Source organism: Trachypithecus francoisi, unplaced genomic scaffold (assembly GCF_009764315.1).
Source record: "Trachypithecus francoisi isolate TF-2019V2 unplaced genomic scaffold, Tfra_2.0 Lachesis_group1, whole genome shotgun sequence".
Lineage (NCBI taxonomy): Eukaryota > Metazoa > Chordata > Mammalia > Primates > Cercopithecidae > Trachypithecus > Trachypithecus francoisi.
The window spans coordinates 138,987,801-139,012,391 of NW_022681454.1; the positions used below are offsets into that span (position 1 = coordinate 138,987,801).

General features: G+C 35.9%; 1 protein-coding gene across 6 annotated transcripts in view; it reads right to left on the bottom strand.

Moving 5' to 3' along the window:
• INPP4B (inositol polyphosphate-4-phosphatase type II B) overlaps positions 1–24,591 on the bottom strand; it is an 865,488-nt gene that overhangs the window by 143,516 nt on the left and 697,381 nt on the right. For all 6 annotated transcript variants that reach the window (XM_033215351.1, XM_033215352.1, XM_033215348.1 and 3 more), the window contains 2 exons: positions 22,236–22,344; positions 719–896 (listed from right to left, as the gene is read on the bottom strand). In XM_033215351.1, coding sequence (XP_033071242.1) covers positions 719–896; positions 22,236–22,344 — 287 coding nt within the window. The remainder of the gene's footprint in view (positions 1–718; positions 897–22,235; positions 22,345–24,591) is intronic.

The window sequence follows — 24,591 nt, forward strand, 5'->3', positions numbered from 1 at the left end:
CCAGGACACTGATTGTACATTGAAAATCAACTGTCACTTGTCTTTTTCTATCTGAGCTTTCTATCACACAACTAGCTGCCCTCGTTAGCTCTGGAAGTTGATATTGAGTGTCTACCCCATGCCAGACTAGCTCTCCTTTCTGCAGATAAAGGAACAAGTCACCTTTGGAAAAACTAAGGCTTAGATTCTACTGCTTTTCAAATAACTAACACATTTGGAAATTTTTAGAATCTCTCCTCAGTGTATAATGTTGTAGAGAGCAAACCGAGGCAGAGGAAGGACCCCATACAGACTGATGTAAATCCACATCAAAGTTCTGCCTTCAAATGAAGTGTCATTCCTATTCAAATGTAAAGCTTATATGCATAAAAATTAGGTGATCACCAGAGGAAAATAAAGTAATTTTCAAAATCTCATTTAATTCACTTAATAAGACCATAAACCAAAGAAAATGAAAAATGCCAAGGAAAAGAGAAGATATATACTAACCAATAACAAGTTTCATTTCCTGCTAGGAAAAAAAAAGAGTGCTCAGTAAGATTTGAACAGAGAATGAGGCCAATTCATTTTGATCCTGTGGCAATACTTTGAAGCTTACTTTTTAACCTACTCTATTTTACATTTCCAGATGCTATGAAAGGCAATGTATGCAGAAAGCCAGACCGATGGGGATTTGAGTATTTCATTTTCCCAACTATAGCAATGATTTGGATCTTACTTTTTCTGAAAGCATCTTTAAAGAACTCTTCAGGCTGTCTGGAGAATGCTGGCTTGCAGAATTAAGCAGTAGGTCTGCATGGGTTGCTACAAGAGGTTGTAGTTGATTGATGTTGCTGAGCACTTCTTTTGCTTTGGCTGTGTTTTCAGGTGAATAGTAAATAAACTGGTATCCGGTACTGCAACAACAAAGATAAAAATAAGTTACACAAACAGTATAACGGATGTTCAGCCCTTAATACCAGATGGCAAATGATAAACAGAACTCCAAGTATCACTCTTTCCTACTGATCAGATAAGAACTGTCCTAAGAGATTTTTAATAACGCACTAACAATTTTTATGTAAGGTGACAAAAATACTTTTTAAAACTAGGTAATCTTGTCTTTGCTAAAACACTGGGAAGATTAATACTAATATTTGACAATGATTACTAATACTAATACTTGACATGACACATATGTAATCATGTCAAGTAACAGTATTCAAAACAAATTAGTATTACTATCAATTTCTAATGAACTTGAGGCCACATAAGCCAGTGGGAAAAGCAAGCTTTTATATTCAGGCCAATCTCAACTTAAATCCTGGCTTGTCACTAACTAGCTGGGTGACCTTAGACAGCTTTTTTCCTCATCAGGAAACTGGTAATCATCATTCAAACGATTCTATGAGGTGTGTAACATTAGAAGTCATTCATATAAAGTGCCTAAAATTGTGCTTGGCACAGAGATAGCATTCAATAACTACTTCCCCCTCCCCCCATGTTACTAGGTGAGTGGTGTGGAGGAAGTGAATTTTAATAGCTGAGAAATGAGGAGAAAATTAATGAATGTCAAGTGGGCACATGGACAAATATATTGGATAGAAAAAGGACATTAATAGCAGAATGCTATTTCATGGTGTTATTTTATCATGATACTTTTTCTTCTTATGGTTTTCCATTTAACATACAAAGAAATCTAAAACTGATTATTAACTAAATAATTTTAGACTTTTTTTTTAAGAGACAGGATCTCACTCTGTCACCCAGGCTGTAGTACAGTGGTGCAATCAGAGCCTACTGCATCATCTAACTCTCAGTCTCCAGTGACCCTCCCGCCTCAGCCTCTTGAGTAGCTGGGACTACAGGTACAAGCCACCACACCTGACTAAATTAAAAAAAAAAAAAAAATTCATAGAGACCGGTCTTACTATGTTTGCACAGACTGGTCTTGAATGCCTAGCCTCGAGCAATCCTCCCCTCTTGGCCTCCCAAAGTGCTGGGATTACAGGCTTGAGAATTATTGACTTTTATAATCATCATCTAGGAACTAATCAAGCACATTATGGGAGTAGGGATATTTTAGAGTGAAGGAATCTTTGATCCATTTCATTAGGAAAAGGCATTCCAGCAGGAAAGCTGCAAAACAGCACAACAGCTGCCAGAAGCAAAGAAGAGGGAAGTAATGACTCGTGCATTCACAAGATTGGTGTAAACTTGCTTACATCCCATTATACCCAAATGTCAAGACATTTTTTCAAAACACTTTGCAGTCAATGTTGAGTATTTACTGAATATGTCTACTACATTTTTACCAGCTCAATTATTTAAATTCCATAATTTTATTTCTCACCTTGAAACCTCAGACACCACTAAGAAAAACTGACATCTAGGAAGCATTCTCTGTTCTATTTCTCTCACACTAGTGATTTTTCAGGGGAAAATTACCAGAATCTTTAAGGAAACAGGTTTTTTTTGTTTTTGTTTTGTTTTTTTTTTTTGCAAACACATAATGAATATTCCTATTTATTTAATTAATTAGTAAAAGATTAAAAGAAATGCTCTTTGAGGCTTGGGCTACTCAGAAGATTGAACAATAAGTCAATGAAGGTATCAGGTTTATGAAGGCTAAAGAAACGCACTACTAGTTTATGACCCTTACAGATATTTGCTCTCAATTTTTTACTTGTAGAGTTTTAAATGTCAGAAGTGAGGGCTTCAAATAAAACATATCTTAATTTGCTATTATGTATATCTTAATGCAAGTTAAAGTAAATGAAAAATAACAATTGTGAGGAGGGAAAAGGAAACAGCAGTCCTTGCCAATTCTTTGTGTCTCTTTCTGACTTCTTGAGTGGTTAAGACAGATCTCATGCAGGTGTGTACTAACGACTTTCGAAAAGAAATCATGAACTCAAGTTGGATATAAAGTTTAATCCATAACAGACTTTAATAAACAGCTCCACATTATTTTTGCAAAGAAAATGATTCTCTAAAGATACAGATGTGTCACCAGAATTTAAACAATGTTTGATACCCAGCAGTTCCGAGAGCAGAAAGCAGGACCTACTTACAGACCCAGTACAGAGCCATGTGGTCGCTGCTATGTGATCCCTCTTTGCAGGTCTGCTATTCTGTCATCAGAGGTTGCTTCCTGTCTCCTCTTATGGCTATTTACAGACTCCCCATGGCTTAGCCTTTGGAAAGCTAGAATGCTCATGGCCTTGTGGGGTCTTCCATCTCTCTCTTCACATGACTGCTTTCTGAATGTGTCTTCTCTGGTCTCTCATACACTCACTTCTATCCATTCCATTTTACTCCTATCACTATTGCCTTCCTTCTTTACTATTATTCTTTCCCAGAAGTTCACTGTTACTATTTTCCTGAATATTACTACTTTCATTATCAAATTCCCTGACAGTCTCTACTCCATTCTTCTCTAATTCACACATTTCTAATATTTATTCTGCACATGTTCTTTACTTATGCCCTAGTTGAACGGTGCTCAAATTTTAGCAGTCACAATGAGATTCCCTTGGGGATGAGGACAGGCCTCAATGTTTCCTGAAAAAATGCAGATTCCTTGGCAACATCAAGAGATTCTGCTTTAGTAGGGCATAGCATTTGTGACAAGCACCTCCGGAGATACAAATGTAGGGATGGAGCATCTTTAGAGATACCCTGTCACTGTTTCGACTGAGATCCCCTGTAAACCCTTGATCATGCTACACAAATACTCTGATAAAAGTTCCCTCTTAAGGGATTCAAATTTTCTTAGCACCTTTTACAAGGCTACTTTTACACCCCATCTTATTCACACAAGTTGCTTTGGTTCCCTCCTCATGACCAGCGTTTGCTCTCCTAACCTTTTTCATCATCATTTCATCTTTTCCCTCCCAATATATTCCCTTTCCTCTCCCCAATACATTCTCCAATCACCATGATAGGACATAATCCTAACTTCTGCCTCTTTCTCCTAATTCAGTCTTCTTTGGAGCAGAGTTATGTAGCAGGCATCGGTTGAAGTCTTTTTAACGATGAACACCTCACCTAGTGAGGCTGAAAGATTCATCTTCCATAATAAAAGCCAATGCTGGTGTCCAGGATGAAAGGATGAAATAGTATGGTATGGAAAAAAAAATCACCACTCACAAAATAATTTTAAGTATACATAAATTTTATCTACCTATTCAGTGCCTTACTCTTTAAACATGTCATATATTTTAACAGTTATAGCTTCTTAAATGGGAAGTAATAAGTATAATTTAATTATCTAGATAAAAAGAATATAGCTAAACTCTATTTTATAGTAGTATGAAATTTAAACTGGATCCAAACACTTGAGTCAACAATCAATCAGATGACTCTGGAAGAAAGACAAAATATTTACTTGGACGAAATATTTTATAGAATATAAATAGTACTGCAAATCACAGATAATGAAAATAGAAATTAGTTTCATATTTTTTCTATAGATGAGAGAGTGAATTAAGTGTACTATATACTTTAATATATTCATTTAAATAAGGTAATTTAATATATTTAATATTATTTTCATTAGAATGCACACCCACATCCCCATCCTCACATGTTTGTGTGTGTGTATGTTGTTACTATCCATGTCATATTTTGGAGTTGTAAAAATAATATAAAGCACATAATGAAGTAACATTCACATTCATAAGCTCTAATTGCTAACCAAAGTACAATTAAAACAAGGACTTATATATTCCTGAGTGTATATTTGTGCCAGTCCCTCTTTCCTGGTCTTCCTTATTTTCCTATCCACTTGTTGGCTTGCTCCAAGACTCAGTTTTTGGAACTCTTTTATCTATATGTCCCTCCTAAGTAATCTCATGGTTCAAATACACATGTTGCACTAATGCTTTCTAAATCTCCATCTCTAGCCTAGACTTTCACCCTGAACTCCAACGAAAATAAAAGCTCTCCTATTTACAGATCCAGCTTAACATGTCCCAAACTGATCCCAAGATCTGCTCCCCGCTTTCAACACCCAGCTCCTTTGCACTCTCCCATCTTAGATTATGGCAGGTCCATTTAATATTGTCTGTCATTCTTTGGCTCTTATCTTTCATCCAAATTTTCAGAAAATCTTGCCTTTTCCTTCAAAATATATCCAGAATCCAACTACTTATTTCCACATTCATTGCAACCACCCCATCATTCCTGCCACTAGGATTAGTGTAATAGCTCACAAACTGGTCTCCACACCTCTGTACTTAAACTTATCTATTGCAAGATAAACAATACTCTAAGATATTGAAGTCCTTGACTTATGCTTAGGGTTTGAAGAAGGCAGGAGGCAGACAAGAAGAGAAATATAATTTATTTTCCTTAACTCCTTGACCACAAGTGCACATTGTGGGACTTGCTCTGTTACTTATCCATCCTTTCACTTCCCACTCCATTGCTACCTCCACTCCTTAATCTGTTTGCTCAACCAAGCTACTACTTTGCACAGCGGAGTCATTAAAAAAGATAGATGAGACATGATTAACAGGCAAGGAGGAAAACAAGAAAGAAAAGACAGGGAAGGTGGGGCATGAACAGAAGGGGATTGGGATTGATGAGTTTAGGGAAAAATGACTTAGAGTGGTGTGTCTCTTCTCCTGTGGCAGAATTAAATGTCCAGAGGGAAAAAAAATCTAGAACATCTAGAAGTATTTCCACTTATATTTTTCTAGCTCAAACACACCTTGTAAAAAACAAAAAACAAATTAAAAAAAAAAATGTGGTCTCTTGAATCCGGAGGAAGGGATATATATGCTCTCAGTTCTGACTGAGAAGAAAATAATGTGGATCACAAAAGAAAATTTACACCTTAGTGCACTTAAATATACCCTTCTGGTCTCACACGGTTTAATAACAGGCTTTGTGCCTCTCTGCTTTCCCCAATGCACCCTTTCCATTTTCTACTGGAAGTGGGGTTTGGAGAAAAGAATTAGAAACAAAAACAAAAACAAAACAGTATTTTACCTCCTATGGATTTCACTTACATAATTAAATGAGCTATATGATCTGTACTTAAATTAATATTTATCTTTACTCCTGTTCTAAAAAAATCATGGTTTTGAGACGGGCGCAGTGGCTCACGCCTGTAATCCCTGCACTTCAGGACGCCAAGGCGGGCAGCTTGCCTGAGCTCAGGAGTTTGAGGTCAGCCTGGGAAACATAGTGAAACTCCGTCTCTACTAAAATATAAAAAATTAGCCAGGCATGGCAGCATGCACCTGTAGTCTTAGCTACTCAGGAGGCTGAGGTACGAGAATTGCTTGAACCCGGGAGGCGGAGGTTGCAGTGAGCCAAGATGGCCCCACTGTACTCCAGTGTGGGCAACAGAGCAAAACTCCATCTCAAAAAAAAAAAAAAAAGAAATCATGGTTTCAAGCAAATTTTAGAATCAAAGAGTGTTCTGATCAAAAGTTGATTCTGTCATTTATTAGCTCTGTGACAAATGATGCTAATTAAGCAGGAAAAAAAAAATAGCATTCGTTCCTGCTCAAAATTCCCCCTCTGAGAAAATGTGTTTATTGGCTCAGATCACAGTGGTTTCTACTATTCCACTTTTCAGTTTGCAAGTTCTTACTTGCACTTTCTAAACCACTGAAACCTCTTTTTTATGCACATCCTTTACTTAGCCCTATTCTTGCTTTAATGCAAATTTTCCAGGTACCATTATATGACCTTTAAATAAGCAAAGTCCAATGTGCTTTATTTCCTTTCCTGGCCTATTCCCACTTGTCCATGAGTTCACTTGCCTTGATTTCCTTTGCCACCTTCCAAGATCTAGTCAGTTCTATTTCTGCCTAGTATGGCTTCTGGTATCTTCATGTTGTCCCTCTGCCAGGGTGTTATGAGGATGATACCCAAACCTGGTCTCCTGATTCCTTCCAACCTCAAAACCTTCTCAGCTTCATCCTAGACCTTATGCCCTAATATACTTAATCAAGTATAGGATAAGAAAGATCCAGGAGTAAAAATCATTCCCCAGTACTCTACAAATATAAATGTTCCTTTGACTGCAAACAGGCATGAGAGACCTTTTTGGGGTGATGAAAATGTCCTAAAATGGGATTGTGGTGATGACTGCACAACCCTGTAAATTTACTAAAAATCTTCAAATTATATACTTCCAAAAGTTCATTTTTATTCTAGAAAAACTATACTACAATAAATTTCTTTTAGAAAAACCAAATCTTTCCAGCATAAGACATTATAGACTAACAATTATGATTCTGAGATAATACAAAAAAAAAACAAAAAAAACAGAAGGTACATATATAAGCCATTTTATTTTTTTTCATGTTAAATCAGACAATACTTTAAGTCAATCCCCAATAAAGCCAATATTTTATACTGCATAATTTATGCTAATAATTTAAATCTCCTCCTCTATCATGTTAATAGATAATAATCATTGGGTACATATACACTATGGGCCTAGCATTATGTTAAATGTTACTTTTTCAGGGATTATATTATTTAATTTTGACAACAATCCTCTAAGGAACAAATATTAATCCAAGATGTAGAAACTGAAGCTTGAGTAAGTTAAGTAACTTGACCTGGATCACACAAACTAGCATAGATGTTAAAACCAGGTTCAAACCTGGGTCTTTACTGTTACACAGTTTGAACTCCTAATTATGTTTTACTATCTTTTGAACACAGAATCAACCAATTTTAAATCTGGAAAAATTAAAATGCTATAAGTAATATGGAAAACATCTTTAATAAGTATCACATATAAATATTAAACTAAAATTAAAGAAGTTATCACCTAATTAAAACAAAGTTCATTAGAGATGTATGATTCTATTTTATAACACAGACTGAAGAATTTCAGAATTGTCTCACAGTAAATTATTTTCAACAATATTTAATAACTACTACTCAGTCAATGAATTAAGAAAAGCAAAAAGACAGAGGTACTCAGTTAACAAGGTAATCAGTGGATCATGTGTAATGATGCCAGCCCACTAAATGCTACATGCAGGGCGGGTAGTGAGAAAGAAGAAAAAGGGAAATACTATTTTGTCTGAGTCTTTTTCCCACAAGAGCTTGCAACCTAAGGCTCTAGATGCTTGGTGTCTATGAATATCCTGAGGACAGCTGCAGTTTCAGGGCTTGCTTACTAACCACTCTGCACTAAAGTTCCTTACATTCCTGAGAGGAAAGGAAAAGAATGACATATTGCGTCCAACTGTTCTACGTTTTCCGAGATTGGAGAATCTTTTTGTTATCTAGTTTCCATATTTGCTGGAAGTAGAAGTTGCAAAAAGATTTTATGAAAACATTTCTCTTATTTTACAACTAAAAAAAGGAGGACAGATAAAACAAATATTCAAAAATAAATATAACTGTATTTATCTGTGGCATTCTAAGTAAACTTACTAACCTTTCCAACACATTCACTGATATGATTAGATTGATGTCTTCTGTACACATGTCATACTTTCTTTCAGGCACATTTTTTACATACAGCTCTACATACCTCATAATCCACAGAATAATTGAAATGACTACATAATATTCAGCTTTAGTGATGCAGAATAGTTTGCTTATTCATTCATTAATTCAAAATGCTTATACTATTTTACTCTTATGAATGGTAATCTATGAACATCTCTGAAAAATTTACTCCTTTTATTTTTATTGTGGCCATATTCCTTAAAAAGTGGTATTCCTAAGGGGTATTTGAAAGGGCTGTAGATAGAAAACTGATAAGGCTAGAGCTTTAAAACTATTTTTACTGACTACTAGGCAGAACAATTTTAGGCAGATTAACATAGTAATTGACTCTAAGTGCAAATCACCACATCAATTCACATGATTTTTAATAGTAGAAATAATTTATTTTAAAAAGTATATTCTCTTAAAGACCCATAAGGAATTGAGTAGACCAACTACATTTTATTTCTCTCTGGTGGATAGCAAAATCCCTTCCTAAGTTAACATTGCACATTTATGAAGAGGATGTTTGTGTTGATCATCTTTTGACTGCTTGAGGGTAAATGAGTATGGAAGAAAAACTTGCGAGTAAGGACAGAAGTCTAATTTTCTAGCTTTGGTTCTGTTATTAGCTGTATTGGTGACTGAATCTTTGGTCGTTGGTATTTTCATCAATAAAATAAGTAGGAGAATTCATGCTTTCTGGGATCCTCCATAAGTTCTATGATTTAAAAGATTATTGGCTGGGCACGGTGACTCACGCCAGTAATCCCAGCACTTTGGGAGGCTGAGGCGGGTGGATCATGAGGTCAGGAGATCGAGACCATCCTGATTAACATGGTGAAAACGCATCTCTACAAAAATTACAAAAAATTAGCCGGGCGTGGTGGCGGGCGCCTGTGGTCTCAGCTACTCGGGAGGCTGAGGCAGGAGAATGGCATGAACCTGGGAGGCAGAGCTTGCAGTGAGACGAGATCAGGCCACTGCACTCCAGCCTGAGCAACAGACAGAGACTCCGTCTCAAAAAAAAAAAAAAAAAAATTCTTAATGTGAAAGAAAGCACAGACTCAACAAGATTATTTTCTTTCTTTTATTTTTTTTTTGAGCTTATTTCTCAAAATGTGTCTTTAATGGAATATAAACAACTGACCTTATTAATTAAGCAATGGAAATGTCTTATTTCCTGTATCCCCTTTCTCAGCTGTCTTGGCATTTGCCCAGTTATAGAAACCAGAAACCTAAGAGTGCTTCAATCCTGCCCTGTCTCCCTCAAGCCATCATCCAACTGGATTTAAATTCTGTTAGATATTTCCTTAAAATCTTCAACTCCCCAGGTACCTGTTTTCCCTCATGCCACTATTGTAATAGTCTAATTGTTTGCAATTCTTCTGTTCTCTCTACACTGTCACTCCAAATACCATGATCATGCCAGTCTTCAGCTGAAAACCTACCAATTGCAGTATCTGTAACCTACAGGGTGAACTGCCAGGAGCTGACGTAGCAAATAATTGTTTAAGATTTGGTCCCTGCTCCCTGCCCAGCCTAACATCCTTTCACATTCAACTACACTCGAGCAGCTGCTCTGTGTTGCTGGAGTTTATAAGCCAAGGTGCAGTGAATGGCACTATCATTCCCCAGATGTATGTGCGAGTCTTCCTTGATACCTCTGGGTTCTTACCTCTACTCCTAACACACACACAACCCCCAGTTGCCCCTAAATACCTCTGTAATTTATCTTCTCTCCATCTCTGCTGACACTATAAGCCAATCCATCTTCCTTCTCTGATGGGGTTACTACAATAATCAATTATTAATGTAAGCCTCATCACAAGGAAGAGGACATTGAAATAATTCAGGTAAAGTCTTCTCTAATAACGATTTTCCAATAACAGTATTTATCTCATGTAACACAGCCAATTGTTTGATTTTTCCATGACATAAATTCCATATGTACATTTTTAAAAGTTTGTAATCTTGTAGAAAAAAAAAAGAGATGTTCTACAGTTAACTTTCAAAGCTCTGAAAAATATAGTATATTTTATTTGTAGATGACTGGCAATTTATTTGTAGATGACTTATTTTCTGCTGTATGCTGCCTTTGCAATGATGACTGTTAAATATCTAGAACAACAGACAGCTTTAAAACTATTCTGGAAACGGCCGGGCGCGGTGGCTCAAGCCTGTAATCCCAGCACTTTGGGAGGCCGAGACGGGCGGATCACGAAGTCAGGAGATCGAGACCATCCTGGCTAACACGGTGAAACCCCGTCTCTACTAAAAATACAAAAACTAGCCGGGCGAGGTGGCGGGCGCCTGTAGTCCCAGCTACTCGGGAGGCTGAGGCAGGAGAATGGCGTAAACCCGGGAGGCGGAGCTTGCAGTGAGCTGAGATCTGGCCACTGCACTCCAGTCCGGTTGACAGAGCCAGACTCCGCCTCAAAAAAAAAAAAAGAAAAACAACAACAACAACAACAACAACAACAACAAAAAACTATTCTGGAAACCACTTGGCTTTTAACAAGTTCAAAAGTTCCTCCTTGGATTTAGTGAATACTGCGGAGACAACATAGTGTGTCATGGTTTAAAATGTTGTTTCAGTTTACAGCAAAGGAGAAATGTAACTTCTGATTTATAGAAAATAAATCTTCAAATCATATTATCTTTATATATTTAGTTTTAAAAGTAAACAGGAAAAAAATGTATTTTTTCCTGTAATTTTCATATTAGACTTAACATTTTTGCTATTAAACCCTAATCTTCTTGATTATTTTTTTCTGACATATCTCCAGGTATACACATGTAGCCACAGCCATAGAGAAGACAAGGAAACCCAAGAGTGAGAGGTTCAGTGGCTTTCTGAAATCCCACAATAAGACTGGTTATGTATTTTGTCATTTTCAGACTGCCCTCTTCACCAAATTTCATATCATTAAAAATGTGGGGATAGTTTAGCAAATACATTTTGTCATTTACAATTGAAGTCATTTTCTTTAAAAAAAAAATATTTAACTTTTTAAAATTCTGAACTGTCACACTATACACAGGGCCTCTTGCCTAAACATCAGATCATTCTTTGCTTCACAAGCTTTTGGACAGGTTATTGGAAGAATGCCACAACTTGGAAGTGTTAAAGTCACTACTGCATTACTGATATTGAATCAGGTTTTTAAGTTAGCCATTTTTTAAATAAAGTGTCTCCCTTCTTTCAGAAGACATAAAAGCATATTTTCCCTTGCTAGTGAGGTACAAGGAAACATTGATGTTATACCTGCCAAATATATGTATAGGTTTTGTTATCAAAACCTATAAGACATTTCCCACAAGTGCCTTTTTGTTTCTTTTTCCTAAATCCAAAAAAAGTCTCTATGTCCACTACCTAATTCTGTCACACTGATCTCTTCTTCAGGCATAGTCATTGGTTCTTCCCTTTGCTCTTATGCAGGCAGCCCTTTGATGTTATTCATTCATTTCCCCATATATATGTCCATTCATCAAACACTTATCAAGTGAGTCCCTGGGGATACTGACTGTGGTAAACTGGACAGACCCATTTCATATTCTCAGAGCACATATAGTCCAGAAGGATTTTGTACACTGGAGGCTTAAAGCAGACTTGGCTTAGACAAGGAGTCAGAAGAAGCTTCCAGGCAAAAATGATTTTAAGCTAAGATCTGTGGTGGTGAGAAAGTTCTCTCTGATTCACTATGGAGGGCAGTGGGGAGGGAAAGATGGTGTCGTGGTGTGAGATGAAGCTGGAGAAGAAACCAGGGCCAGATCACATGTATATATTATTGCACCTTAGATTTTCTCCTGCAAGCAAGAGGCAGCTAAAAAATGTTTAAAATTATGAAATCACAAGAATACATATTTGACTTTAAGAAATATAATTCCAACCAAGATAAAGATAAATGATGGGGTGAGAGCCAGTCTGGAAGGAAGGATAGTAATTAAGAGGTTTGATAGTAGAATATTTAAAAGACAGTGGTTCTATGGGCTAGGATTATCTTAACCCATATTTTATTATTAAAATGAATAACTTCCAGATATATAAGAAGGTAAATTAATTTTAAGAGAAAGCAAGGGAGAAAAAGTTGTCAAGGATTTTCAGGTGCTACATTGAACAGTGGGGTAGATGATCATACATTTTTATTAAGAACCATAACCCCCAAAAGAAGCAAGTTTGAGGGCCAAAGGGATGCAAAATGATTCAATATCTCAATCTTGAGGTGTATGGGAGATATGAGTAAAGTGGAGCTACCTGCTAGATGCTTATAAACATAAATATAAATATAAATACATATATATGTATTTATATGTATTTACACACCTCATTAGCCATACCTCTACTTCACACATGAATAATATCCAAAGCTCAGTACTCAAGACTGAATGAGAAATTAGGCATATTATTAATATTAATACAACTTTTCGGTGGTATTATTTCTAAAATTTAACTATCTCTTAACTAAGAAGCCTTAGTTTCTTAGTTAAGAAAGAAGTCCTCTTAACTAAGTGTAGTTATATTAAGTGTAGGAATTTATCTAGAAGAAACACTCAGAAATTTGCAAAGATATATGAATAAGGATATACCTTGCAAGTGCAGGTGGTTCTAACCACAAACTTAGGAACAGTCTAAATGACCATCAGTAGTGTATTGGTTAGATAATTACATTAAATCAAATCAATAAAATCCTACCCAGCTTACAGAAAGAATAAGATTTCCATGCACTAAATTAAGAAACTGCCTAAGCATTTTTGTGGAAATGTATCCTTTATATATATTTACATAAATAATAGCTAATATCGATTAAGACCTCATCATGTGCCAGGAACAGTTATAAATGCTTAGTATATATAAACTCATCAAATCTTAAGAACAATCATCTGGGGTAAGCAATATTATTTCCACTTTACAGATGAGGAAACTAAGGTACAGAAAGGTGTGGTAATCTAATGTCACAAAGACAGTATGTGAGAATCAGAATTCAAATCTACACTGGGAGTGGAGTCTATGAATTGTCTGAGATGAAAGTTTCTGCTTGTCCCAGAATGGGGGACAGAAAAATTAAACAGAGTTACAGAAAATTCAAGAACATTATATTCTCAAGATTTGAGTTTGTGGACTAAGAGAATCACTGCTAAAACTTAAATAATTTGACATTCCAAGAAGAAATCTTGCTGCAAAATATATTAAACTGCTCAGATTGGTTTGTTTTAAAAAGAGGACTGGAACAGGTAGGCTTTCAACTGTACAAGCCTCTTTATTCTTTGAATTTGTGGGCTATAAACAAATTTTGATTTTGTATACAGCTACAATGAAACTAAAAGAGGAGGAAAAACTGCATTACAAATTCACTTATTACAAATTCAGTCAGGATCATGTGAAATTGAGCAAAAGTCCTTCCATTCATTGTACTACATTTAGTTCAAAGCTTTGCAGGCCTCATTATTTACTTCGTACAGTACGTTCAAGCCTCAGCATGACTACTTAATTAAAAGCACTTTACTCTCCCTCTATGAAGATTTGGTGTTATATACAAGGAGTTGTATATAGGGAAGTCCACATGAAGAGAAACCTGGTGGACAGTTTTGGCTGATCTACCCCGTATTTGTCAAAATATGAACAGAGTTAAGAGCTGAGAGTAGCCAACAAGGAACTAACTCACAGAAGGAAAAAAAAAATGTACTCCCAAGGAATCAAATTATAATCAAAAGAAAAACTTTAATTACCGTTTCCTTCAAAATGATATATTGTCAGCTACTGAACACAGTCCAAAAGAAAAAAAGGAACTCACAGGGGCTTTTATTTAAATTATTCTTATTTCCAAAGTGCCCATGTAATTTTATCATAATTTTTAAAAGAAAATTTTGTGACAGAAAATGTTCTTACTGAAAAGAAAAAAGTAAAGTATATTTGAAAGTGAATGGGAGATAAATTTTAGCTAAATTTTAGCTATAGCCTATGAGGCTGATGTTTTTAAACTTGGAGTATTGGGCATGACTTCCAAAGAAACACAAAGTTTTAAGTTGTTTTATAAATGAAGAGTATTATTCATATTATGTGTATGTGTGTGTCTGTGTGTGTATATATATGTATTTATCTATATAAATATATATATATTTGCATACCATATATATACACACCCACACATTTTTTTATTTTATTTTATTTTTTTTGAGACAGGGCCTCTGTCTGTCACCCAGAGGCTGGAGTTCAGTGGGGTGATCTTGGTTCACTTCCACCTCCACCTTGCAGGCTCAAGTGATCCTTCCACTTTAGCCTCCCAAGCAGCTGGGACTAAAGGCACATACTACCAAGTCTGACTAATTTTTGCACTTTTTTTGTAGAGACAAGAGTTTTGTCATGTTGCTCAGGCTGGTCTCAAAACTCCTGAGCTCAAGCAAACCACTGACCTCGGCTTCCCAAAGTCCTGGGATTACAGGCATGAGCCATCACCCCTGGCCTATACTATGTATATAACTTAAAAATTAGTCATTTTAAACAGTTTTGCAGTTTTGAATTTGTAATAGAAAAAATGATGTAAATTATATGTGTTAAAAAAGACTGGATGAGAGCACCCAGTATGCTACCAGTAATTGTTGTGAAGGAAGAATATTACAAGTATGCTTTTAATCTCTTTCTTTTGATTTTTCTGTTTTCCAGTAAGCATATTTCTTTACAAAACTGGAAAGTTATCAGTGAAATTATTTGTTAAAATATATATCAATAAAGGATCAAAGTATTTCTACTTAAAATATATATAGTATGACTTGTGAGTTCATACAAAATACAAAGCATAGTTAAGATCTCAGACTAAATTGCACTGTCAATGACTGACAAGTCAAAGGTCTAAGTGGAATCTAGGGATCAAAGAGAAAGAAAAAATCAAAGTAGGGAAAAAAAGAATTATCATCCCCGATCAAGTAACACGATCACATCGCTTTCACTGAATGCTTTCAAATCACTCTCTTTCATTAAAAGAAATAAAAATTTTTATTCTTAAGAATGAAAGTGAAGGTGATTAAAACAAATATTTTTGTAACTACTGATTAGTCTGCTCATTTGTTACTGGAGAAGGCATAGAAATGTGAATTTATGTTTTGCATCTCCCAAATTAAGTAGTGGTTAATAGTTCTATCAGAAAAACACATTTCAAAGGTAACAGTATAAGGTTGTGCATCCAGCTCTCCCATTCCTGGTTTATTGGATGCCTACTATGTTATAGGTTATGGACAGGTTATTTCCCTGATATGTCTTTCCCCTTTTTATGTAAAAAGCCTCCTATTTATAATAGAGAATAAGAAAATATCTACCCTCATTCCTCCTTACAGTTGTAAGAAAACTTTTCAGTCCCAGAGTTTTTGCCCTGTGACAGTGTAACCATTGATCTTATAGGAGATCCGGCTGCTTTAACTCTTTATGTTGTTGTTTGTTGTGGTCTGAATGTTTGTATTCCCCAACATTCATATGTTGAAACCTAATCATGAAGGTGATAATATTAGCAAGTGGAGCCTTTGAGAGGTGATGAGGTCATGAGGAATCTGTCCTTGTAATGGGAGGCCCCTGAGAGTTGCCTTGCCCTTCTACCAGGTGAGGGCACAGCTAGAAGGTGCCATCTATGAGGGATGGGCTCTTATCACACACTCAATCTGCTGGTGCCTTGATTTTGGACTTCCTAGTCTGTAGAACTGAGGGCCATAAGTTTCAGTTGTTTATAAATTACCTAGTTAAGATATTTTGTTAGCAGCAGGAATAGACTAAGACCTTGCTTTACTTTTCTTTAAAAAAGGTCCCCAGACTGAGCACAGTGACTCACACCTGTAATCCCAGCACTTTGGGAGGTCAAGGGAGGCCAAGGTGCGTGGATCACGAGGTCGGGAGTTCCAGATCATCCTGGCCAATATGGTAAAACCCCATCTCTACTAAAAATACAAAAAAAAATTAGCCAGGCATGGTAGCATACACCTGTAGTCCCAGTTACTCAGGAGGTTGAGGCAGAAGAATCCCTTGAACCCGGGAAGCAGAGGTTGCAGTGAGCTGAGATCGCACCCCTGCACTCCAGCCTGGGTGACAGAGTGAGACTTCCTCTCAAAAAAAAAAAAAAAAGTCCCAAATTCCAGCACAGGCTGTAGTTGTTGCAAGATCAAGTAGAGCCTGCCACATTCTTATCAGTAAAATTTTAGTTTATTTTTCTTAATACTTTTTGAAGTGATTTTTTTCTTTTCTGATTGAAATCTGGGGGAAGCAAATGATCATTAAGAGCATCTGGAGCATATTCGGGGAAGGTGGGTGTGTAACTAGGGCAATTACTCAAGACAGGCATTTAAATTAGGACCACTTGCAGGGCATTAGTTCTGTAGTTCCAAATGAATACATAGATAGTAACAAATTAAAATTCTCAAGAAGAAGCTAACATACCCTTCATGGGCTTTTTTTTTTTTTTTTTTTTTTTTCATTTTAACAAAGAGTCTTGGTTTTAATTACTTTTTTGTGTTAATGAAAGAGTGAGGCTTTTAGGTCATGATCCTACTTAGTGAAGGTTCCGTCTGAATCTGATGTTCCTGACATCGAGGCAGGTGGATTGCCTGAGGTCAGGAGTTCGAGACCAGCCTGGCCAACACTGTGACACCCTGTCTCTACTAAAAATACAAAATTAGCCAGGGTGTGGTGGTGTGTGCCTGTAGTCCCAGCTACTTGGGAGGCCAGGGACAGGAGAATCTCTTGAACCCAGGAGGCAGAGGTTGCAGTGAGCTGAGATCTTGCCATTGTACTCCTGCCTGGGCAACAAAAGCAAAACTCAGGGAAGAGAAGGGGAAGGGGAAGGGGAAGGGGAAGGGGAAGGAGAAGTGGAAGGAGAAGGGGAAGGGAAGAAAATCTGAGTGTGGTGGCTCATGCCTGTAATCCCAAAACTTTGCAAGGCCAAGGCGTGCAGATCCCTTGAACCCAGGAGTTCAAGACCAGATTGAGCAAGATATTGAAACCCTATCTCTGCAAACAAATATAAAAATTAGTTGGGCATGGTGGTGTGCATCTGTAATCCCAGCTACTTGGGAGGCTGACACATGAGAATCACTTAAACCCAGGAGGTGGAGGTTGCAGTGAATGGAGATGGCACTAATGAACTCCAGCCTAGGCGACAGAATAACACTCCATCTCAAAAAAAAAAAAAAAAAAAAAGTTTAAAGAAAGCAAAATATATGTTGTAGGAATAAATTTTCCTTTCTGTTAAACAATACTAAAAGTAAAAACTTGATTCATATTTTGAGGGAGAAATCCACAAACTTTCACATGGTGTTGAAGTAAATCAACTGACACTAGGTACAAGTAAGTGTTTGATGTTACAAGAGAATACAGAAGTCACAAACATCCTGATTTGGGTCTATTTAAAAATGTGTAATTAGAATTTTGGTTATCTTAGAAAGATATCAAGTTTTCTGTATGAAATCCTCTATGATATGTTCAATTGTGTGTGTCTGAATGTTACTCAAGCCCAGATTGTCCAAGATCAAAATTCTTATAGCTTTACCCTCACATTCGGTTCCATTTTGCAACTCTCTAATGAGTTTGGGATTCTCCAAACAAAAATTTCCAGTGAGTGGTAATACTTTATATCTCAATAAATATTCTTTTACTTAGATTTCCTTTCCTCTTGACATATACCAATTGAAGCTCTATATAGTTTTTCAAGTTCAACTCATTTGTGTAGGTATTTCTGGTTTTATTCTCCAAACCTTTCATCTGTCTTCAGATAGCACTATTCGCTCATAGCTGTATCAGTAGTTCTCAACCCTGGCTACACATTAGGCTCACCTGGGAGGCTTTTAAAATGTACCAATCCCTGGGCCCAACTACCAAAGGCTTTGACTTAATTTTTCTGGGGTGATATCCTGTTATAAACAAAAGGTTTTAAAACTCCAATGGTGATTCCAGTGTGCAGCCAAGGTTGGTAACCCCTGCTGTCTATATTATTAATCTTATTGCATTATGATTATTTGTGAAACTTTTTCTCCAATTCTAGCTTTTAGCACTTTTAAGTCAGCAGCTATATCTGATTTATATGTGAATTCCAATGCCTGTGTATTTGATCTACATAATACTTATATATACAAGGCACTCCATCTCTTATTCAAGGAAAGCATAACATGTTATAGAAACATCACACAAGAAAAAACTTAATACATTACTTTGGCCTAGTAAGGCTACAAGAGAAATAAAAATAAAATATTAGGGAGGAGAGCCAAATCAACTTGAAAAATCAGGAAATCCTAATTACAGGAGTAAAATTTTCACATGGACCATGTGTAGAATTTTGAGTAGGATTATGTAAATAGCTTTCACAGAAAGAAATGAAAAATAGTAGAAAATGAGAACAGAATAATTTCTTGTAAAAGGAAACAGAACGAGGAAAAAGGAAAAGGTAGAAATACATGAAGCCCATCTAGGAAATAGTTTATACGGCATTTTAGAAACAACAATAAAAGTGGGTGATGAGGGTAGACATTGGTGGGAAAATCATGGGTGCTTTGAATGCCCAATGGATAAGCATGAACTCCTCAAAGTTTCTAAGCACAAGAGTAAGGTACTCAGATACTGTGCTTTAAAAGTTCAATCTCCCTAATTATCTTATAACTTTTAATAAATATGGTTGTATGACCTGAATTGCTTTATATAAATACTATAAGCAATGTTCTTATGCTAAAACCCTTTTCATTATGTGGCCATTGTATTAATCACAAAAGAGATCACCAACGGACATAAACATAAATTATATCTTTTCTCAGATGACAGTATTTTATTGGCTTAGATGAGAAAAAAATAAATGAAGGTGAAATAGTACAATGACTGTGGTAATTCCCAAAAAACCTGGCCTAAAAGAGTTGGCTATCGGTTTTTTTTTTGGTGGGGGGCAATATCAAATGAAAGATGAGGCAAAGAAAAATTTCCTCACTTGTGATTTCATGTCCTGCAAAACGTCATTGTTTACTTTAACCTAAAACTCAAATTACTCATTTCATATAGTCATTCTTCTATACACTGCTGTTGACTGACAAATGCAATATTTGTTGCTGAAAAAGTCTGCAGAAAAAGTATTGGCATGGTGTGACAACTCTGTAATCATTAAGTCTCGGCTCAAGTTAGCTCTTAATTTAACGGGTAGGCTGATAGTCATGCTCAACAGTATATTGCCTCAGCAAGCAGTATTTGTCCCAAACCACTGCCCTATGGAGAATTCTTTTAAGATCCACAAAGTTATTTTTTATGTCTTTTAAAATCTTTATTGTATTTTATCAATAAAGCAATGAAACACAAATAAAACATTTAAAGCAATCAGTGTTTGTAAGCATTGAACACACTTCTACTTTTATCTTAAAAGTAACCCAAGATGTGTGTGTGTGTGTGTGTGTGTGGTGTGTGTGTGTGTGTGTGTGTGTGTGTTGATATGTAACAGCCCAGTAAAAAGTGAAGAAAAGTGAAGGATTCAAATATTTATGCAAATATTTAAACCTTAAGAAATATTAGTTAGAGTCTAACCATAGAACTCAACAGTTGTCTTTGACAGAAATATATTTTATAAAATTATAGGGTTAGGTTCCATATTTCACATACTGATGCTTTATATGCTCAGCTGGATTCTGACTGCCCTGTGGGCAGTTTTGAGTTTTCTAATTGAGTTAAACACTTTAAAATTTAATTGAGGAAAAAAAAATAGATTAAGTGAACTCTCAGCTCTCAAGGCTGAGACATAGTTCCAGACAAGATGGAGTAAATGCAATCTATTTTATTTCCCCTGTTAATCACCATGAAACATTCTAGATAAAACAGACGTCACCTATCAAAAGACTCTAAAAGGTAGGCTAAAAAGGTATATTGGTTAAGGACCTCGGGACTTAAGGAATGATATGACAGTGAGTTCTATGGGATTTTTTTTTTTGCCTCCTACAATGTCCCAAACTGGGTGCCACAGAATTTCTCAATGCAGCAAAGAACCAACAAAAAATAGCACCCAGGAAAAGCCAAAGAATCTGGAACAGGGTGGCCCAGCCATACCAACCTATTCTGGGGTGAATATCACAAAAATGTCATGTCCCTCCTCCACTAGAAGAATGGTACAGTAGGGAATCAGTGAGAAACACCCTCTATCCCCACTCGATTCCATGGGCAAAACCCTGTCTTCCACCCATACCTCCACTTCAGTAGGTATGGCATTCCTGCCCCCATGGAGCCTGTGGTGTGAATTAACTTCCAACTCCCATAAAGTAAACAGGAGTTGCCTCTCCCCTGGAGAGCCCATGGTTGAAACTTTGACTTTCACTCCCAACTGCAATAATATTTGTGAGAAGGGTGTGAGTATTAATGGGTAACCTGAGGGAGTTTCTTTGTAGTGATGAAACAGTTCTATGTGATGTTTATAATAGTGATGGTTACTCTAATCTACCCACACAATATAATTTTATAAAACTATAAACCTTTACCCACCAAAAGCAAACAAACAAAAATGAACAAAAAAATAGAAAAATCAGAGTAAGAACCATAACAGAGTAAATATTGTACCGAAGTCAATTCCATAAAAGGAAAATAGAAAAATATATGTGTATTGGTAGTTTACATATTTATGTGATAGTCAGTCAATTATTCAACTCTCACCTTCTTTAAATGCTTTCTTCCTAAACATCTGGGCACCAAAAAACAAATTTTATATTTGACAAACGTGATAAAACTTTAAAAAATTTTCTGGTTTTGGCACTCAAACCGATTTTCTAATACTATTACTAAATCAACTGTGACTGAAGAATGAGTATTTTTCCCTAACTTTCAAAATTTGGATTCTTCAACAGACACCAGGACCTACTTAAGGGTGGAGGGTGGAGGAAGGTGAGGATTGAAAAACTACCTATTAGATACTATGCTTATTACCTGGGTGGCAAAATAATCTGTACACCAAATCCCTTTAACATGCAATTTACCGTGGGGAAAACAAAACAAAACAAAACAAAAAACCCTGCACACATACCCTTGGAATCTAAAACCAAAAAAATTGAGATTCTTAAGACGCGTAACTATTTGAAAAGGAAAGTAGTTATTCTTCATACCTGGATAATGCACTTTATGTTTTACATGAGCATGGTCATAGACAGAGAATATTATAGGATAAGCTCAACTGATGAGACATGGGGCAGAACTATAAACTACTGCTGCAAAAGCTTTATAAGGCAATATTTAAAAGCATGTAAAAATAAAAATTGGGGAAAGAGTATAATAAAATTATAAATAACAGTGATAATACTCATGCCTTTTCCCTAAGGAACAGAACATAGAATTCTGTATTGTTGTGTCTTTTTCAAGTGGCACAATTAAATGAGCCTGAGGTCAGTATGGAAATTACTAGCAGGGTAAAAACCATAAATTAGGAGCCATATTCTCTATTCAGTATCTTTGGCTCCATAGTTAAGTTAGACTGTATTTCTAGCTAAATCTCTGAACACTTCCTTTGAGCAAGCAATAGTTGACACTAGAATATCACCCCTTAGTCATATGACTTCTCGAAAATTTTCTGCCATCACAATGCCACTCAGTAAGCAAGACACTTAGGCAATTTGTTTAATCTAATTTCTTCTCTGGTAGTTTTGAGATATTTAACAACTCTATGTTACTAAATAGGTTAAGATGTCAAGAACTATACATTGTGATGGACCAATCTTCTTTATTCTAACCTTGTATATAGACTTCCCCAAAGGGGAGATCTTATTAATGGAATCTGTGCTTTCCTCCTGTCTTTACTTACTTTCTTCTTTCTGTTTCAAATCTATGGAGTAGTTTCCGAAGACCACCATTCTTAAATCCCTGAAAATGGGCAGCTGGGGCTCCCACAGTGATGACATCGTAGAGAGCATCTGGAATAGAAACAGACAAGGAGATGAACACTTTGTAAACATTTATCTCCACCACGCTGTTTGCATTGAAGCATACCTACTGTAGGAAGTATGAGGAATTACTCTGTTTAATTTTGCAGGAATAACTATGAACTCACATCTCAAGGGGGAAAGAGGAGCTAATCAATCTTTCTAAAAGCCACCTGTGCACCTAAACAAGATATAATATTTTCCTGATTTATGACTACATCTTAATTCTATGCTACATTGTAGAACAGTGTGTTCTCTCATTATTCTACATACTTACTGAGATAACATGTTAATTGCTCTTTTGTGTATTTTCCTTTATTGAGTTTTGCATCATTTAATTTGCAATCATGTTGAAATTCAACAATAATGAACAATCTTTCAACCAAATTTTACATAGAAAAAAAAAAACAAAATATTAGGCATTTTGACTCAAGGGCAGAATAGTGCTAGTGCATTTTTAAAAATCTATACAGAGTCTTTCCTGATTGTGTATACTAAATCTTACACAACTTCAAACGGATGCTTTTGCAATTTCCTTAGGTGACATAGAAAGAATACATAAAATGTTTCTTGTTCTGTTTTCTAGTAAGACACTTTGTTTTTATAACCAAAAAATCCATACTTTTAAATTGAAACTTAATCCTTTGATCTTGAAAGCCATGAAGTTTGATACATACTAAGTTTATGACTTCAAAACATGCCATCAGTTTTACATTCTAATGCAAAGTATCCCCATAAGAAGGAAGACAGAGTGAATGGTCTCTTGTTAAACTACATTTTATTTGAGAAACCTAATTTCATAGTAGATCCTTGTCCAATTCATTTTGCTATTGACACTTTGGTTGCTCTTCAGATCTCATTTACCAGGAAAACATAAATTATTTTATTAGCTTCAGGTAAACACCATAACTTCTTCAGAGTAGTTCAATCCAGATGCATCTAAAAATTTTCTTTCAATAAAAAAAGTCTTCAAGCGAAAGATGTCAGCAGCATTCAGAAAATGCAAGATCACAAGAAAAAATACAACACAAACCAACCCATCAATAAGGCATATCATGAAAATCACTTAATAGTTAACTGTGCCCTGTTTAAAAAGTCACTAATAAACTAGAAGTCAGCTCTTCTTAAGATAGCAGAATATTAGATTTGTAAGAAATTTAAATATTTTCTAGTTCGGGGGATTTTAACCTAGGGCTAAGACACTGGTTTCAAGGTATCCAAGAATGTTTGTTAATTACATAATTACGTCTGTTCTATGTCATGGAAAGGGATCACAGCTTTCTCAAAGGGTCATGAGATCACCCCAAAGTTACCAACATTATGTTCTAGTCCACCTTCATTTACCTGGTAAGAATCCTGAGGACCATTACAAGCTAACTGCTTTGTCCATTTATCTGATAAGAAGCCTGAGGATCACTAGAAGTTAACTGCTTTGTCTAAAACCCCAAGGATTTTACCCTCAGGGACTTCTGGCTTTGAACTCAGTGACAGAAAGTCAGGGTTTCCTGGTGGTTTAAGTTACTGATGGGAACCTGAGTGCTGGCTTTGGATTCCAGATCTGCCACTTTTTTAACTTCTCTGTGTCTCAGTTTCCTCACTTATAAAATGTAGTTGAAAGTAGCTAAATGTGGTAAGCATTTAGTAAATGTTATCTATGATTATTATTTTCTGTATAAGAAACAATCGCACCAATTAAAGGTGATATAGTAACTTTTGTCTATTTCCCCATAAAAATAATCTTTTGAGTCTGAAAGGAAAAATGACGCTGGGGCTCAGTCTTCTGAATGGAATGAGTTCCCACGTTAATTGAAACGCAAAAAGACAAATTATCATGACAATGCAACAAAATATGCTGCATTTCTGCCAAAAACTGGGTGACCAGCAATACCAACAATATACAGAATGACTAAAAATATTATTCAGCCTTAAAAAAGATGGAAACTCTGCCATCTGCAACAAAATGAATGAGCCTGGAGAACAATATGCTACGTGAAATAAGCCAGTTACAGGACAAACATTCCACTTACATGAAGTATTCAAAATAGTCAGCCTCATAGAAGCAGAGAATATAATGGTGACTGTCAGGAAATGGAGAAGGGGAATGCAAAGTTGCTATTCAATAGGCATAAAGTTTTAGTTATGCAAAATAAGAGACATGCTGCACAACATAGTGCCTATAGTTAATAACACTGTATTGTTTACTTAAACATGTATTAAGAGGGCATATCTCATGTTAAG